Source organism: Cinclus cinclus, chromosome 6 (genome assembly GCF_963662255.1).
Source record: "Cinclus cinclus chromosome 6, bCinCin1.1, whole genome shotgun sequence".
Classification (NCBI taxonomy): Eukaryota; Metazoa; Chordata; class Aves; order Passeriformes; family Cinclidae; genus Cinclus; species Cinclus cinclus.
This window is the reverse complement of record NC_085051.1, coordinates 55,582,898-55,602,318: the sequence shown is the minus strand read 5'-3', so window position 1 is coordinate 55,602,318 and position 19,421 is coordinate 55,582,898. Positions and strand designations below refer to the sequence as shown.

The following is a 19,421-nucleotide window of genomic DNA, read 5'->3' as shown; positions in this document are numbered from 1 at the left end:
GGGACCAGCCTTCATGCGTGTAGCCCCACTGGATTGTCCCTGTTGTGCCTTTGTTTGTTTGTTTTACTGATTTGTAATACAAATAACATAGAAGCCTGGCATGGAGCAAAGAGCAGGAAATTCATTCAGGCTTTGAGCTGGGAATTGCTGAAATTGAAAGATGTGACAAAGCGTGCAGGGATGCTCACGCATAAAATCTGCTCTTTTCCCTCTTTTTTGGTGTTCTTTTGGGGACCTTTTTCAAAGAAAGAAAAGGAATGAAAACGCAAATGCAAAATAAAATCTGCACATAAAATTCAGTTGGTAAAGTAAATCAAATGCTGGAAATGAATACCCAAGCGAAAACCATCCAAAATGTTTCTTTTAATAGAATCTAGTGTTTGTTACCATAACAATCCTTTTTGCAAAAGAAGGATTAGTGCTGTTAACATGACTGTTCCCTGCTTCAGGTAGCACTAGTTTTCAGGGCCCCTTGAGCAAATTGCAGAAAAGGGGGAAAATTCATATGCCTAGATTTTGATGATGCACTTCAGTATCGTAATAACAATTCATTTAGGCTCTGGCTTTGTACTGCCTGTTATTTCCCTAGAAACTTATGCTTCATCCTGACAAGTACTATGGAGCAGCAGTGTCACAGCCTCTGTCAGACTGAAGGAAAGGCTGCAGATGAGCAGGCAGAAGCCAGATAAGAGTAATGTAGACCTGTAGATGCTTGACATTACTGACTTTTAAGAGGTCCAAAAAAGGTATGATTCCTCTTCCACAGGGGAAGAGAACAAGATGTTTCTGTAGTAATGAGAGCATAAAAGAGAGAAAATTGCTTGTAAAGAATATGTCTGATTTTCCCCCCTTTTTCCACTTCACTTCTGTTATAACTTAAGCTGCAGTTTTGCTTTCAACTGTGTCTTGTGTAAGCATTTAATAGAAGCAAGATATTCTGCAAATCTGTTGTTTTTTGTTTTTTTTTTTTTGACAGTGATTTCTGGCCTACACATTTTGTAATAACCACTGTTTCCTCTGTCAAAAGAATGGAAATGATCTGAAATAAAAGGATAGTAGTGTTCAGTGGTCCTATGTGAACTTGTCACTTCAGGTCTGCTGTGCCAGTTCAAAGCATTGAGTTTGGCATCGGATGAGAAGATGATGGTGTTTCTTTCAGCATGCTGGGAGTAGATGGGTAGAAACACTTTTTTTTTAGTAGGCTTGGAACTAAAAGCTGAAAAGAGCCTTTTGTTTTTTGCTGCAGATTCAGGAGCGTGATAAACTTTACTGCTTGGTAGCCTGGGAACTTGATTTTGTGTGTTGATTACAGAAGTGCAAACTTCTGTCTTTCTCTCACTTCTCCCCATGCCTCCCCCTCCACCCTGATGGCATGATGAGCCTTTGAGAAATAAATGGGAATTGCATGGTGTGTGCTCCGTGCATTGCAAAATTTCTGTAGTTTCTAGACTTTTGTTCTTTTACTCTTTAAAGGAAAATTTATTACTGTTTTTCTGGTGAGGGAAGGGGGAGGATTTTTGAAACCTTGCTGTTGGGCTTGTCCTGTCTTTTTAAAAAGGCACTGTTCCTGCCCTTCTCCCAAAAGTACTTTGATACCAATTTTCTTGCCATCACTAAATTGCAAGGGCAGCATGAAGTGTAAGCTTTGACCTCAAAGGTGCTATTTCTTGTGGTTTAAAAAAAGAATCCCAGCATCTGTCAAAAACCTGTAAGGCCCAAAAGAGACAATGGTTATTGCAAATTACTAATAAAAGATGCACCTACCAATAGACTTGGTTTACCCCTGTAGATTTTGTGTTATAACTTGTGCTTCTCCATAGCAATTTGGGAAAAAATGCAATACTTAATTCTGACTGTTCTGCGTGATGATACTCCTTTATTGTACTGAGATAGTAGCTGCTGGTTTTTAGAACAGGGTCACACTGAAATTTTTAAAAAGCTGTCCTGCAGGATAATATGGATGAGAAAGTCAGGAAGGTGTTGTGAGTGTTCTATAACCCAGAGCGTGGCAGGGTTTAAAGGTGTATCAGTTCTTATTCATCCAGTAGAGAATCCCACTTCATTGGAGTTTCTAGCACTGTGATGGAATCAGGTGAACACTGAGTGAAGCAAATTTTTAATAAGCTGCGTTGTGTTGTTGTTGGATATCCCCACTATTTTGGCTGAGATCCTCAGATCCTCAGGCTTGTTGCATCCTTGCAGCTGGTGGAGCAGCTCCCTAGACCATGGTGAGAGTGCAGCCCTGAGGGACTGGAGCCATGCTGGCAGTCAGAGCAAAGATGGAGACAGGAGGGAAACAGCAACTGCAAGGTTATAAAATGCCACCCAGCTAGCAGGGAGCAGTGGGAGTGGGAGGATGTTCAAGGGCTGATGGCCATGATGCAGTGCTGTAGGTCTGCTGGAGGGATTGCTCATCTTCCCAGCCCTGGAGCTTGCAGCTGCTCGGCAGCTCCTCCCTGCACTGACCCTGCTGCTGGGAGAGCAGTATCCCAGTGCTTAGCAAAGGTTTGTGGCTGCCACTGCTCAGTTTTGAGGACTTCTTATGTTGAGGACTGGCAGTATGAATGAGTATTTGGACTCTTTTCTTGTTTGTCAGCAGTAACTGGAGCGTTGGATAGAGAGTTTATTTTGATCACTTGTTTTCTTAAGGCCAGTTTCTCTATGTATGAACATCTGCTCTTCAGATACCAGCAGATTAAATCACTGTATTTATAGTTAAATAAAATGTTACGGAGACACATTTTTCAGCCCTGGAAATGTCATATTGGCCAGCTAGGCAGAAAAGGTTGGAAGTCACAAAATGACATATATTTGGTTGTCATCTGACTAGGGTGAGGGCACTCTGCAATGGCTTGGTTGTGTACTGCAGTACTGGGGTGACAACCATCCAGCTGGTATCTGCCTTTTCTTGGACTCTGTGAGTGCATTCTTAAATCTGGGAAGGAACCAGAAGGAGTAAAGGGTATCTTGAAGTTTCCTGTGGAGAAATCTAGAAGAACGATTGCTAATGCTAACTTTTCCAGCTATTTTTTCCTTAGTGTTACATAAGATACCAGAAAAATAGAATTTTGTTGTCATGTTAAATTCAAGGGGTGGAGGTGGTGATGGGGAAACAACAAAGCTTTTGATCTTTCTTTAGTAAATAGGAGACTGGTTACAGAAGGTAAATGTTTATCTTAGATGACGCTGTAAGCAGTACATTTCTTTCTCTCTTCTGACAAATAAGGACAAAACCAAGTTAGTCATCAAGATACACTTAATTTCAAGGAAGATTCTTGTCCTGAATTAAGTTGTTCATTTTGGGGATAGCAGCAGTGTAACAGTTGTCTTGTTTTTCCACAAGCTCTATGACTGATATAATACCACAGAGCAGCTTGAGGGAGTCCTAGTATGTAGAATTAAAACCTTTTCTGGTCTGCAGAAGACTGAGTAAAACAGTCAGGGAAACAGCATTTCTTGAGTAGACAAATACATTTCTCTTAGATCTCTTTGGTATTTTTTCAGTAGACAATTACCCCTAAAGTAATTCTGCTTTAAAATATCGATGGTGGATGACGAGCTCAGCTAAAAATGCATGTGTTAATCAAACAAGCATACTGTTTTCTTAGAATGGATTATGATGAATTGTATCTCAACATTTGAAATTAAGAAAAGGTTAAATACTCAGAATATTAATGGGAGCTTGGGGATGGGAGCAGCTCAGTGGTGAAAAGAGCATATGAAAGAAATTGCTTTCAGGTATATTCCTGTATGTTATTCTTCTTTTCCTCTTTTGGCGTGTTCTTTGTTTTTGAAAAGAAGCTGCTTGCTGCCACTGCAAAATGAGTTTTTAGTGCTCAAGTGCATTTTTTCCCCAAAATGAGTATAAACTGAGTCTTTCTTAGGGACACAAGAAGCAGCATATAGACTGTAGAGTGTGAAATAAAATTCTGGAATGCTAGTTAATAATTTTAGGAAGATGGGGTATTTGTATTCGAGGCTGATGAGTGCCAGTCCAGGGCCTGCTGATGGCAGTGGAAAAACTGTTCACCTAATGGGCTTTGGATTACTCTTGAGTAGCTTATTGAGCCCACACCTCCCAGGGATGGTGATGGATTCTTCCTCTGCTCTTACTTCACATCCAAATATGTTACACCTGGTTGACCAGTGTGCCTTAAAGGATGTCTTGGTGGTGAGTGCAGTAATTACCATGTGTGCAGGAAGCAGCAGCTGCTGCTTTGTGGCAGCTCCTGTTTGGCCAGAGTCCTGCTGACCCCAGCTGCCTGGCTGGAGTCACTTCTTGTTAAAACCAGCATCTTTGGGAAAAGGTTGTTCAGAGGTGAAGCATTTTTGCAGTGTTGTTAGTGATGATGGTGTAGGGATTTGCATAAAATTAAGGTGTGTGGTCTGTGAAGGTGCTAGTGGTGTTCTGGGAAGCATTGTGTGGTTGCCATTGCTTCCTGTGAGCAGTGGTGGGCATGGCAGGTACCTTTGTGCCCCTTCCACAAGCTGCCCCTGTCATTTCTGAAGGGAGCAGATGAGAGCTTCCTGTAAATACATGTGCTGGAAACATCTGCCCGGCACATTGAATTAAAGGATTTTTCTTGATGTGCTGTCTGACCCTGTATGCTGCGGAACTTGAGTGCTCTGTTTTCCTCGTGACTTCCCCCATCTTTTTTCTTAAGCTGTCTTTTTGGCACATTCTTCTGAAGCTGGAGCTGTGGGGAAGGATTGGACCTTGCTTCCCGCATCTGTCCCAGCAGCTGGACCACTTCCTGCCATGAATCATCCCAAACACACTTTTTTTCTTTTTATTGTTTTATTTGAGGGTGAAGGCACATTTGTTTCCTGAAGCCACAAGCTAACCTAAGTAGTCCGGCAGACAAGCCTCAAGTGAAGGCTGGGGTATAAAAGTGTTTGGAGGAAGGAAGTGCCTCCCATTATTTGGGATCATGGGCAAGTCAGGAGCAGAGCTCTTTTCTTGTGGACTTCGTCTGTGGTCAGAGGAACAGCAAACTCCATCACTTCTTGGAGAGCTGCAGCAAAATGTCTTCTCTGCTGCATGTCAGTGTCAAACACATCATGACCTCTGGTTTTTGGCTTCAGCTTATCAAGTGCTAATTGGCAAATGATGTTAAGGGAGAGGGGCATAATCTTTTGTTGGAGAAATCTTAGGTATGACTTAGATCCTCTGTGGGGCTGATGTTTGTGGCTTAGTGTTGCAGAGCTCATTGAAAGCATGTGTTTCAATTTTACCAGTCCAATGCAAGTTGTTTTTTCTTTTTTTATTTTTTTTTTTTTTTGTCCTTGGGAGCCGAGGCTAAATAGTTCCTGAAACTTGAGATGTCATTGTATTTCACAAAGAGATGAAATCCAAAATCCGTCTCCTTAATTTTGTCTTAAAAAAAATACCCCAACACTGAAAGCACAAAAGCAACCCCAACCTATACCCTATACCCCCAACCAATACCCCAACCTAAAAGGACATTAACTGCATAGTTGTTAAGCTTTTCTTTTCCTTGTTAATTTTTCTAGGGAAGCGTCAGATTCACCACTTGGGAAACCAGCTTCAACTCAATCAGCATTGTCTGGATACTGCCTTTAATTTTTTCAAGATGGCTGTGAGCAAACATCTAACCCGGGGCAGAAAGAGGACCCACATCATTGCTGCCTGTCTCTACCTGGTGTGTAGGACAGAAGGAACTCCTCGTATCCTTTCACAGTTATAAAATGTAAATAAATAGTAGACTTTTAACAAGTCAACTGTCCCAGTTAGACCTTGTTTCAAAATGTGAAAAGGTAAGTGTTTAAGAGCTAACTTGGTCATTGTTGGTTTTATACATTGAAGTGAATGGGAATGTTTCCTGTGGTTCAAATAAATTTGGTCCCTTTTTAAATGTACAATACTTAGTATTTAATGCTATAAATATCACTCTGCTTCTCATCATAACTCTGAATTTCTTCTTCTGCAACATGTGCTTCAAGTATAAAGTTGAACTTCCCCTGTGCTTTGCTAGGGTTTATTATTTGTGAAGTATTTTTTTGTTTGTTTTTCTCTTTTAAAATAAATGACAGTTAACTCAAAACCTCCTGCAGTATCAAAGAACAGATAAGAGTTCCAGTGGGTTTTCCACTAACATATTTGGATTTCCTTCTTCTGATACTTGCAGGAAGGACAGTGTCACTCCTGTTTTAGTTCTTGAAAAGAAATATGTTTGATAAATTCTGAAATTTGCTGAAAAATCATACAGGAGATCAGTGGCTGGAGGTGCACACACAGGACAGAATTCCAAGGGAGTACTCCCTTCTTTACCATCCCTATTTTGGTCTTGGAGAACATAATTAAAATCCACATAAGCTTTAAATACTGATGGCCATCCAAATTAATTTGTTTTATATATTTTTTTATTTCTTTTACGTTGTGTTTTAGTTGCTGGAATTCAGAGCTTAGTACCAAACAATTACTTCTGTTGCTCTGGCTCTGAGCAACCTGGTCTAGTGAAAGGTGTAGTGAAAGGGACTTGGAACTGGATGTATTTTAAGGCCCCTTCCAATCCCCAAACCATTCTATCATTTTATCATTCTACAATTCTGTTTTTAGTTCCTTTCTACTTTAAAATAATATGCCCACATCTTCAGTATTCTAATTTGATGCTTTTTCCAGATTTTTGCTCTCATTCTGTATTTTTGCAGTTGAACAGTTTAGCTTTCCTTTTGAGGTGATTTTTTTGTAGTTTCAGAAACTATATTCAGTATTCTAAAAGTAGTGTTTTCTACTACTTTTTTTTTTTTTACTTTCAGGTAGTAGCTTTCTGGCCATTGTATTTGCATGTTCAAAAAAAATGTGGTTTTGCAGGAATAATGGAATTAAAAGGCAGGCTTGCCTATTATACTGATCTTTCCTACTGTACAGTCTCCATGTGAACTTTGAACAGTAGCACTATCACTGCTATAAAGACAGTGTTGATTTTAAGGTGCTACCAATATTTTGATAATATATCTTCTGGGTAACTGCCTGGAAGAGGGTAGGATTAGATTAGCTATTAAAAAATTCTTTACAATGAGGGAACTGAGGGCTTGACATGGGTTACCCAGATAAGCTGTAGCTGCCCCATTCCTGGGGGTGTTCAAGGCCAGGTTGCATTGGGTTCTAAACAACCTGTTCTGTCCCTGCCCACGGGAGGGATGTTGAAAATAGTTTATCTCTAAGATCCCTTTTATGATTCTATGTTATTTTTATGCTCATGTCATGTTTAAAGTAATTTATTTACAGTTGTTATTTGATACTTCTGAATGATAGCCCAGCTGTAATATGCACATACATTTCCCCCCACTGATAGTGATAAAAAAGCATTTGAAGAAATGAGGGCTGTAAAAAGCAGATAGGTACACTGCAATGTACAGCCATCTGTGCAGCAAGAGTAGCTAATGTGTAGCAAACAAATAAAGGAAGAATAATTTACTTGTTTTTTAACCTTCTTTAAAGTATTTCAGCATGTATCTCACTTTTGTGCAAGACATACTGGTCTGGTTGACACTTAATAAATCCCTAAATGAATTTCCCAGCTTTCCTTGTTAAATGGAGATAATGCTCTGTGTGGTACTTCACATAAAATACTAGGAGTAAAGTATGAATGAAACTGCAAAGATGAATTGTGTCGTTCTATATCAATAATACTCCACTCTCATTTGTGCAGTTACTGTGCTACCTGGGAATGAAAAGGTCATTGTGCATGTCCATACAGCTAAATTTTTTTAATGTTTATTTTTTTTTTTAATTCATTAGATAAACTTAATTTTGTAGTTGATACTAAGAATTTAACCTTTGTTACTTTGGGAGAGGGAGTTCATTCAGCCTCTGCCTGTGTTCCACTGTGGTTTTGTTTGCTTGTTTATTTTGTTTTGTTTTCTATTACTATTTAAAATCCAGTGTAGTTTAAAAAACAAAATCCAAATAAATGATGGACTCTCAACACTGAAATGCAAATTCCTTTTCTGGTATCTTTTCCTTTCATGAGAAACTTGAAAACCCCAGGGCTACGGGTACAAATTGCCGACCTTTGAAATTAGAATGTGTTCAAGGCTCCGTAGATTAATTATGATGATAATTATCAGCATGTTCTACTTGTTCCCAGCTTACATCTGGCAGTACAGACATGGGCAGAGGAGGCAGGGTGCTCCCAGGGCCTTCAGAGCAGAGGGGCCGAGAGCAGGTGTAGAGAGGATGGCCATGTGACAAAGTGCTTTAACAAGAATTAAAATCCATATTCAGGGTAATAAACTTGCCATTGGTTTTGGTCTTCTGGAGAAGGTGCCATGGAAGGCTTGGAAAGAGGAGCAGTACACTGAATAATTCTGTGCAAAGGACATGGAGCATTTTTAACACTTCAGCATTTCAATACACTGCTCAGCCGAGTTCCTGAGTTCAAATGTTCATTGTCATTGTGTTAGTTTCAGAATTCTAACAAAGAAACGTGGGAGAAATTTAGAAAAGGAAGCTAAAGGCTGAAGATTGGTGAAAGCATTTTAGAGCAAAGAGGTGACATGGAAGAAGTAGCAAAGAGCTGCAACATCCTCAGAACTGAGAGACAGCTCACTAATTCTGGGTGGCCCAAATGAGTTATACAAGTGACTTGGGAATTGTGGAGGCAAGAGATGTTACCTGGGAACAGAGTGGTGTTAGCAGTAGAAGACATTGTGTTTCTTAAAAAGCTGCATGGTAGAAGGGGCTAAAATGCCTGGGGAGGTACAGGGAGATGTAGTAAGGGGCTGAAGTGACAAGAAATGTTGTGTTCTTGTGGCAGAACCAAAGGAGTGGGAAGCATTTGGAGAGGGAAAAGAGAATTTAATTGTGTCTGCAAGTTCAGTTTGAGGGCGTGGAATGTATTTATCTGACATGGTTATCTGCTTATTCTTCTTTTTTTCATAATGTGCACGTCGCCAGCCAGCCTCTGTGAAAATGTGAAGCATACTGTAGCCAAGTCTACTAGTGCAATCTGAATTATGCCTGAATAAACCTCAGCCTGAAATAGGAAAACATTATGTTCTCCTTCGTTCTTATGCATTATTTAATTAATGCAAAAATGCAAAATATTCTGGTAACTCGATTTTTTTTTATATGAAAAAATAGAGCTTAAGGAGAAAATTTAAAAATTATTTATCTGAAGAGCAGCTTTTATTTTTAATCCTTTGGAAATTTTTGTATATATTGTTTGAGATTTGAATTGATTTTACATTAGTTTATGGTTTTTATTAGGTTATGAGACACAAACCCCCACAATGCAGCCACTTTGGCATAGCTTTTCATTTGCCTTCCTTTACTGCTTGTCAGCGTTAATGTTTTCCAGGGAAAACAGCTTGCTAACTATTAGCTGGATCTGGGAGGTGTTTCATCCTTCTGATGAACTGCCTATAAAAACTTCAATTTATTATTCTCTTTATAAAATGTCGATGTGTCTGTATTATCAGTGTCAGAAGTAAAGATGTAATGCAAAAAATACATCTGAATGAGACAGTGGTTTTTAAACCCTCAGGTGTGATGAAACCTGTTGTCCCCTTCCCAGGGACTGAGTGATGCTGAGCGTTTCCAGTGACGTCTGACTTTGTCTGGCACTGCCAGCGCTCCAGGCAGTTCAGACTCTGGCTTTTAATTTGTTTCTTGGAATAGTAACAGCCCTCAGTTGTTTCTCTGTAATGTTTTGAACAGCTTTTCCACCCTGACACATGTTAGAATGGAAAGAAAGGGCGCTTTAGCTGGTCTTGCTGTTCTGAGAGAGAGAACTTGGGAAGAGCCAGGCAGGGTGTTTGAGTGACTTATGGGCTCAGCTGTAACCTGTGGCTGCCCCAGGGTCACTCAGGAACAATGACAGCCTGGCCAGGATTTTCCAGGTGGGATATCAGTTTGTTTTAATCAAGGAACATTTCATTCTGTTTGTAATCCTGTTACTGTACACAGCAGTTAGAAAAACTGCAAACTGTCCACTCTTTTGTGTAATATTTTCCAATGCTACCACCTGGGTCTTTTATAGCAACGTTTTACATGGTAAATGTCTTTTATCCCACACACATGCACCTTTTAAAATACTATTTATTTATTTATTCTTTTCCTTTGAAGCTCTCTGAAAAATGCACCCTTAGTTGTAAACCAAATCCTGTCTTGTCAGAGCATAGTAAGTAAATCCTCTTCCACATGAGAAGAGTCTCTGCAAAGTTCCCTCACCGGCTATCTTGTGTAAATATCCCTCTGTTTGCCTCTGAAGGTAAATTCAGGGCAGGTTTTTCTCCTTCCAGTAAAGCTGATCAGTCTTGATTATGGGGGGCTCTGAGCTGGGCAGCCTCTGAGACTGAGGTTGGGTTATTCAGCAGGTCTTGGGTAGCTTTCTTTTGTCAGAAGACAGAGGTGAGATCCTCCCAGGATCAGACAAGCAGCCAAGTGAGGCCTCTCTCCTGAGTTGTTTGCAAAAGAACATTTCTGATAAATGTATAGGAAAAATAACCTCTTCAGTCTGGGCGTTGGGGGCAGAAGGCTGTCAGGAGAACATTTGGTGCCTTGAAGTCTTTCAGATGTAAACTTGAGCTGGGTGGGAAAGCATAAGGAGCTTTTCCTCCCTGGCTTCCTCTGCCCTGTGAACCTCCCTTTTGTTTGAGGGAAGATCACGAAGGCATTGCTAGATCCCAGCAGGCAAGAAGGGTTTGGGAAAAAGCTGGGCAGCTGAATGGGGCAGCACTTTGTTATTTCCTATCTGTCTGCAGTTCTTGTACTTTATTGCCAAGCTATTTGAAAGTCTCCTGGTTTAATGTGTTTATTTTCATGTCACAGAAAGGGAAGTTGTGAGTATTTATCTTCATTTCCAGGTGCAGAACTGAGGCTAAGTGACACATTCAGAGTTACCCAGAAAATCTGTGACGGATTGAGGAACTGGTCTCTAATCCTTGCTGGGCAGCAGCTACTGGGCTTTTCTGCCACGTTGGTCTTTGCAACAGAAATTCAACTAATTCCCTCTCGAGCATTAGCAGCTCTTCAGCTCCATGCTGTCTTGGGAAGCTTTGTACAGCCTCACCATGAGAACCTTTGATGGATACATTCTTTGTTTCTCTACTAACACTTCAAGGTCTGTCTTTGCAAGGAAAAGGGCAAGACTTCCTTTTTTATTAGAAATGAAAAATTAGATCTCCGGTAATCTTTTGACCTCCAGTAAAACTTCCTGGAGCCAGCAGGCCCTAGTGTTCCTGATTAAAAAGTTAACTTTTGAAATTAGGCTTTAATCAAGAAAATTGTAAAGCTGTGGTTAGGGAGGTTAATAAAACCAGTTTCTATTTCTCTCTGGTTAAGGACTTTCTTTTTAGTAACTGACCTTTTACTTTTTTTACAATTAACTGGTGTTGCATTGAAAATGTGTTTTGTTCAAGTGTGGAGTGTGACAAGGACATATGAGTATAAAAATGGATTTTAAATTGCACTGTTAAAATACACATAATATTTACTGAGGAAAATTACTTCATTTCACTGTGAGGTAAGAGATACGAAGTTCTTCATAGTAAGTTGAATAGAATATTTTCAGTTGAAACTGACCTACAATGATCATCCAGTCCAACTGCTTGACCAATTCAGGGCTGATCAAAATTATACCATGTTTTAAGGGTGTTTTCCAAATGCTTTTTAAGCACTGACAGGCTGAGGGCTTTGACCACCTCTCTAGGAAGCCTGTTCCAGTGTTTGACCACATTCTTGGTGAAGAAATGTTTCCTAATGAAGCATTTGCTTGGACTTGAAGGCTTGCAAAAGCCTTGTTCACTTAATTTCAAAATGAAATTTTAAAATTGCTCTGTTTTTGAGCAGATGGGTTTTAGCTGGAAGAGTTTAATCTATTAAGAAAAAAATTGCTGCCTTAAATAGGGTGTGACTGTTGTTGCCCCATGTCATTTGCATAGATTTCCAAAGAGTTAGGTGTTTAGTAATGCTTGGCTTTTGTGATCATTCCTATTTAGTACCACATGAGAAAATGCTGGAGATGTAGGGAAGAGGGCAGCCAGGGACAGCAACAGAAATTTAATTTCTGCTCCTTAATTTCTCCCCATCACCCTCTCCTCCAGCCAGGGCTGGACCTGTTGAATTTCAGCAGCAGGGCTCATGACCTGAACCTGCATATCCAGTCTGCTTTTCCATGGAAGGAAGGAGAGTCATATCATCTTTCACTTGCAATGTTGCCTCACACATTTTTTTCCCTATAAAGAGGTATGTATAAAGCAAGTGTGGTGCTGAGAGAATGATGTGTTTCATGTTTCCAGTTGGTGGGAAAGTAAAATTTTCCTTTCCATGTGCTCATTGACATTATATATTCCACTGTGTGGCTCTGTCCTCTTCCCTGCTGCATCCTCTTTTCTGCCAGGGCTGCTCATGGGTGGGCAGCAGTGGGACAGGGAGGCAGAAGGAGCCTCTCAGATATCTCACCTGGCCTCCAGCTGTTTTGCAGGAGAGCCTGTGTTTCCCTGGGTCCTCTGGATGTCTTCATAGAGTCTGAAGTGGTGCTGGGTACTTGAATTACTCCACTTGTGTCTGGTGGTTTGCAGTGTCTTTTAAAGAGAATTCCTTTTTGAGATAATAACCTGAAGCCTTTTAAACTGGTTGTGTGGCCTTTCATCCTGAGGGACAGGGCTGGGGACATGCTTAGTGAGCCTCAGGTTCTCCTCTTGTCCCTTGGAGGGGAAAGCCATAAACCTTACTTGTGCCTGATTCAGATGTGGCAGGAAAACAGTGAGTGTGATTGCTGACTGGAATTATCCTGCAGGGTGCCCTGTTCTGGAAGTCATCGAAGCTTTCTGCTGGGAGACTGCAATTTTAATGTGGAGATTCTGTACTTGGTTGATTTCCTTTGTTCCTCTAAGATTCTGAAAATACAGAAGGGGAAGGGAACTTTACATTGTGGTGCGTGTCAACTCAACATCTGACTGTTTAAATCCTTGTGCTAAATGCCCATTATGGATGCTGCAGGGAGGGAGGGGAAAAGCTGCTGTAAATGCAGTAGTGATAATTGACCCACTTAAGAGAGCTGCTCTAATTTTGCATGTTACAGCATCCTGGAAATTCAGATAAGAATGTTGATCTCTACAGCTAATAGGATTTCTAAATATATCATCCAAAAGAAGCAGGAGGACTGCAATTTTGCACGCATATGTGTGTGCTCAGGCTAGTGTTTTGTTTGAGAACTGCACACTCTGAAAATTTGCTTTTCTGTTCACTTGTTACTAACTCTGAATAAAATAGAGCTTGACCTTTGGTCCTGCCAAGGGGAGACCTGATCATGCCCCATTAAATTCACTGATGAAACTCTCACCAGCTTTTGTGTAGAGAGGTGACCAACTTTTTTCCTTTCAGGATGTTGGTACACAGCAGGTGGCTCAAATTGTCAGCTTTTCCATAATGCAGCATTAAACAAACCATCTGCAGAGATGGAGAGGGGGACAGGGTCACAAGATGGCCTGTCAAGATTACAAATTTTGGCTGGTGTTGATAGCTTTGTTTTTCCTCATTGAAGGGAAATTTTGAACAGTAGAGGTCAAAATAATACTCTTTTGAAATCCATCTGCAGAAATACTTTATTGCTTTACAGAGCAGAGTGTTTCAAGTCTCTGGGCAGTTCTTTTCTCAAAGCACAGCACTGGGGTAGCCTCAGCTCCAGTCCTGGGTGCAGTTTTGGGCACCACAATATAAAAAAGACATTAAGTTGTTAGAGTGTCCAAAGGAGGGCCATGAGGATGGTGAATGGCCATGAAAGGAGGCCGTAGGACGGGCAGCTGAGGTCTTGTGGGTTGTTGAGCCTGGAAAAGAAGAGGCTGAGGAGAGACCTTTCTGCAGCCTGTAACTTCCTTTTGGGGAGAAGAGACACTGATGTCTCTTCTGTGGTGACCAGTTACAGGACCCAAGGGAATGCCCTAAAGCTGTGTCAGGGGAGGTTTAGGTTGGATATCAAGAGAAAGTTCTTCACCCAGGGAGTGACTGGGCACTGGAACAGCTCCCAAGGGAAGTGAACACAGCACAGAGCCTGACAGAACTCAAGAAACATTTGGACAACACTCTTGAGGTGTCCTGTGCAGGGTCAGGAGTTGGACTTTGATGGTTCTTGTGGGTCCTTTTGAACTTGGGATGTTCTGTGATTGCTGAAAATCTTGGGGTTTACAGTCAGTAGAGCTGCTGCACCTACACTGTTTTAATTCTGGAGTTCCTTTGCCCTTTGCCCTGTGTTGAGACAAACAAGAATCACTGTTGAAATGAATGGAGTAGGTTTGCTGAAGGCTTTGTCACTGTGGGCTTGAATTACATGTGTGGGTAGGAGAAGTGTTTGGTAACCCTGTGCTCCGTCACCATGTCAGGCCTTGTGTAACCCAGAAATACTTAGAGCAGAAGCATCTGAGCCAGATTTTTAATGTGTGCAATACTGATCTGTTACTGAGTGCATAAAAATAATAATTATTGAAATGAATTGCATGGTCTGTCCTCTCAGTAATTTGGTTCCAGTTTGGGGTGTCTGAACTGATGAGACATTCTCATGGTGAAGGTGAAACAAGGGAAGAACCAGAAGCAGGGAGCAGGAGAGATACAAAGGCATCAGTAATTCCAGGGTAGAAATACAAGGGACAGCCCTCACTGGCAGCACTGAGAGGGGGTGAAGCTGAAAGGTGGTGGCAGAGGCATGGGGGATAACCACAGGAACAACGCCAGGATGAGTTCTGGGTGATGGATGTGGGGAGGGAAGTGTGATGGCAGAGAGGCCTCCTTCTAGGGAAATAAATACAAAGGAGGGATGATAAGGAAGGGATCACACCTCTGATGTCTTTGACCTTCAGCGATCCTTGCATGCTTGTGAAAATAAATATTTAACAATCTTCTTGAAGCTTGTTTAAAAGAGGAAATAATTAGGTTGGCTCTCTGCTTAATATGGTTTATCTCTCCATCTGAATTTTGGGGCTTATATCAGCAAAACCAGAATTATAACTGGGTGGTGTTTTGACCTGATGGGAGCCAATATGTTGCTAACACCAGCTAAATAAAAAACAGTGAGGTACAGCTGGTCATTGTGCAGCACATTCTTGCTTTTGTCAGAGGATATGCTGGATATGGTGTGGGATGAGGAGGAGATGCTTCCCCTTCCGTCCCTGCATGACATCCCTTCCATGCCCCTCTTAAGGGTAAAAAAAAAGGGGAAAAAAAAGAAAAAGCATTACCTGATGCTTTGTTTAAAAAAATCCAGATAGCAAACATGATCAATTCTGGTTGATGTTTTTGATTCAGTCACTGAAAAATATTCCTGGTTGTAGCCATGACTAATATTTTATGCATTTTAATACTTTAAAAGTCAATTAGAAAATTAAATGCTCTCTTTCATTAAAATAGAAGATTTTGTATTTGAATTTTAATGCAGTAAGAATGCTGCCTCAGAACACAAATTCATTTTATTAGATTAATTAAGATCAGTAATGCAAAATAGGGTGAACAAAAGCCAGTGCATTGAGACCTATAAGCCCTTCTGTGCTTGCTATCTGCAAATATTTTAGCTTGAGTTTTCCTCAAACTGTGTCCACTTTCATCCTATTCTTAAGTCTTATGCAGTTTTTTCTGTCTTGCAGGTTTTGATGTCCTAAGAACAAAATGAGGGTATATCAGAGAAACAATATTACCTGTCAAATTTGTTTTGTAAAAACAGGATTCATTCTCACACCTGACCTGGCCTTCTATCTTAAAAGTGGTCTTGATAATGATTTCTTACATCCTAGTAAAGTATAAGCCTTTTAAAAATGGGCAAAGATCCTTCTCAAGAGCTGTCTTCTTTCCTTCAGATGTTTGTCGCTAGGATTTTGTTTGCATGATGTAGTTTTCATACACAAACTTCATACTGGAATTGCTTCTCAATGAGACATTTTTAGCATTTTGTAATTCATGCCAAGTACAATGGTGATCTGAGCTGTTTCTAACTTTTCCCTGTTCATCTGCATTTACGGCAAGTCCGTGTCCTTCCTTGAAGGCGAAAGAAAATGTCTTTTCAGTTCAACTGCCAGACTGGCTCAGTATTGTTGTAAGTATGAATGATGTAATACTCAATCACATGATGGTATGTCTGCTATTTTCCCTTCTTTGAGAGAGAGAATAATCTTTCCATCTTATCCAGTTTCAAGAGTCTGGGAAAATAGCAGCCTTAAATGAGGCCCGAAAAAACCAAAATCTTGATTTCTTCCAGAGCTTTTCTTTTGAAGCCAGATGTTCCCCATGTCTTCTTTATTTTGACTTGCTAATTGGAAATAAGATGTTAAAGATAACGTGTGCTTTGAAGCTTGTGTATTGTGTATTTTATTTAGATTTAATCCTTTAAACATTTGACAATAAAACATAAATTGCGGAGCTCTCATCTTTAGATCAGCTGTAAGTGAATCATTTAAGTTTTCAACATCCTTCCAGTTTGGGAGGAACACAGTAGTCTCAGTGATGTTTTGGCTGCATGTGTTAGTTAAGTGGTATGAGATTTGCTAATCAGTAATTTTTAAATGGAGATACATTGCTGTTTCTTCAATGAAGAAGCAGCTTGGCTCCCAAAATTAAAGTTTTAGCTTATGCCTCGCCAGGGAGTAGAACTCTTGAGTGCTCTTCAGATTCCTTTTGTGTTGATAAGCAAGGAGGAATAGTGAACAATGTATTTTATGTTGTCAGATGTCATAATGGAAAGCAGATTTTGAAAGAGGGGAGATATATAGACTAAAAAATAGAAGCCTTTTAGTGTGGCCAAAAAATAGCATGTAACTTCTACTAGGCTATAATATTTTTACTATGGAGAGAAAACTATGCAGTGTAAATGGATATTCAGCAACATGACATGTATGAACTGAAATGGAAAATACATAAAATCCAGAACTCCAAACATTGCCTCTGTCTAATTGTCAGGAGAAATTCTCACCTTGTCTGTTTTACAGTATTTTTCATTCTGCAGTTGGTCTTTTAAACTTTTTATTGTGCCTGTAGCGGCCTTGCATCTTCCAAGGAAAAACAAAGTTGGTTTTGTCATTTCAGGGGCTGTAATGTGTGGCACAGCTCTAGGGCAAACAAGGAGCTGGTGTTTCAAGTTAGACTGCTGAAAATTTGAGAGGATACCTGAACCTGCTTGCTTCTGAGAAAGCACCACTGTGCCCTTGCTTTGCAAGGATTTTACCCTGTTCTAGTTCACTTGCATTAAAAATGCACTTTTTTTTCTTTCCTTGATGAATCCATGGCTTCAGAGTAATGCAGTTCTGGCTGTCCAGCTCTGAAGGCTGTGAGATTATAGATGCTTTTCTGTGACTCTCACTTTTGGGCAAAAGAGTTGGGCTGTCTAAATTGAGACTGTTTCTTTTGAAATTTGCCATTGGAATCACCAGTGTACCATCCTTGATCTCCAGGGAAGTGAGGAAAGAAATGCTAAATAATTTTTAGTCATTACTGAGGAACTCTTCTTTTAAAGAGACATCGGGAGGTTTCAGCTGCTGCCTCTCACTTGGTACCTTGGATCAGAGAACATTCAATTCATACTTACCTGGAGTTCAAAGTTTGGTTTTCCCATGTGAGTGCTTTTAACTTCTGCAGAATCTAAGCTGAATTTTCTTTTCCATTTGAAAACTTCTGGTCCTTAAAGGATGAGTCTTCTAGAGGATGCAGCAGATGGACTGCATCTGTGCTGCTGTCTCTGAGGGACTCCCAGATCACTGCATTCTTGTCACATCTGGAGCACCCAGTTCATTGCCAATAATTATTTCCAGTGCATATTCAGATTATAGTTTTGCAGTGGAAAAATATTTTTTGTCAGCGTTCAGTTTAATATTTATTGTCATTCACCTTGGCTCTAAACTGTCCCTGTGGCAGAGGAAAACAACTCAAGTATTGACTACTGCTGTTCTTATTCCTCAGAATTTGAATGGGTGGCTTCAGTGCCTCAGCTGTTTCTCACAGTCATTCAATAGTGAAACAAGGGAATGCTCCAGTCCTTGATTTCTGCTGATAATGTTGGCAGCTCTGTCAGCAGAGCTGTGAACTGGTCGCTTTCCTCCTGTTTCAACTGGAGAATTTGGGAGCGCCATCAGGAGCCAGGAGCATTGGCTGAGAGGCAGTATCCACAACATGAGGGTAGCATCAAAAAAAGAAGCTTCAGAATTTAGCTTGACAGAAGTGTTTCATTACAACAGTCCTTCCTACTGACAGCTCTAGGGTAGGACAAAAGATAATAAAATGCATTTTCCACTGTTTCTCCAGCAGTCAGAGGTGTGAAACAGGAAAATGTTTGTATAGGTAATGTGTCTGAAGGTGATGAAATATTTAGAAAAGCCTGTGCCCTTTGCAGGATTGTAGAATAATTTAGATTAGAAGGGGCCTTTGGAAGTGATTTCTCCATTCCTTGCTTACATCTTCAGTAGATTCCTGAAGCCCTGCTCTGGTTGAATGTTGATTGTCTTTAGCAATGGACATGTCATGTTTTCTCTGGGCTTTGGTACCATCACGCCAAAGATTTTTTTCCAAATGTGTAAGCAGATTATTTCTTGCTACAGTTTGCTTCTAAGAAGAATTTGGCTCTGTATTCTCTGACCCCCTCATTAGGCAGACTGTGTTAGGTGTCCCCTAAAGCCAGGCTGACAAGCCTGGCTCTCTCAGCTTTCCTTGTAAATCGCATGTTCCAGCCCCTCAACCATGTCAGTGTCGTTCTGGTGTTGTACTTGAGAACCCAGATGTGACCGAGGCTCTCCAGGTGCAGCCTCACTGGTAGTCAGTTGAGGGGACTATCCACTTCCCTGGACTGCTGGCTGCACTTTTGCTTACACAACTCAGTACCTGTTTGGCCTTTCTCAATGCAAGAGCCCACTGCTGGCTGCTGCTCAGCTCCTCTGTGGGGACATCCAGCTCTTTTGTGCCAGCTCTTCTTTCCCTGGTCAGCCCCAGCCCGGACTGTAGCAAGAGACTACTCTGTCTTTGCATGTGATGCTTTTTAGGAAGTTGAAAGACAGATGCAGCTCCTGTCAGCCCAGTTCTCCAGCCTCCTAAGATCCCTCTGAGTGGAGCCCCAGCCTCTTCTTCAGGACTGCTCACCCAGCTTGATGCCATCTGCATACCTGCCTGGGGTGCCTCTGCCTCCCTGTCTCACTGCTAATGGAGACAGCTTTGTCCCCGAGGGATGCCTGCAGCAGCTGTCTGCTAATTGGACTTTGTTCTATTAATCATAGCCCTTCAAACCTGGCAGTCCAGCCAATTTAATGCTTGTCTAGGCCAGCAAGCCATGCCATGATGTCTCAACAACTTGGCTTTAAGAACACCGTGGTAGACCACATGTTCAGCTTTGCTGAAGTCACAGTGAGCAGTTTCCATTGTAGTACCAGTGTCCCTGAGCTGGGGTTGGTTGGGGGCTGTGTAAAACTAATGGGTAGGGGACACTTTC

At 40.9% G+C, this 19,421-nt stretch overlaps 1 protein-coding gene across 1 annotated transcript in view; it reads left to right on the top strand.

Moving 5' to 3' along the window:
* The window catches only part of BRF1 (BRF1 RNA polymerase III transcription initiation factor subunit), a 172,228-nt gene that overhangs the window by 37,633 nt on the left and 115,174 nt on the right, over nt 1-19,421 (top strand). Inside the window, exon 3 of the mRNA XM_062495717.1 lies at nt 5,515-5,688. Within this exon, the coding sequence (XP_062351701.1) occupies nt 5,515-5,688 (174 nt within the window). The remainder of the gene's footprint in view (nt 1-5,514; nt 5,689-19,421) is intronic.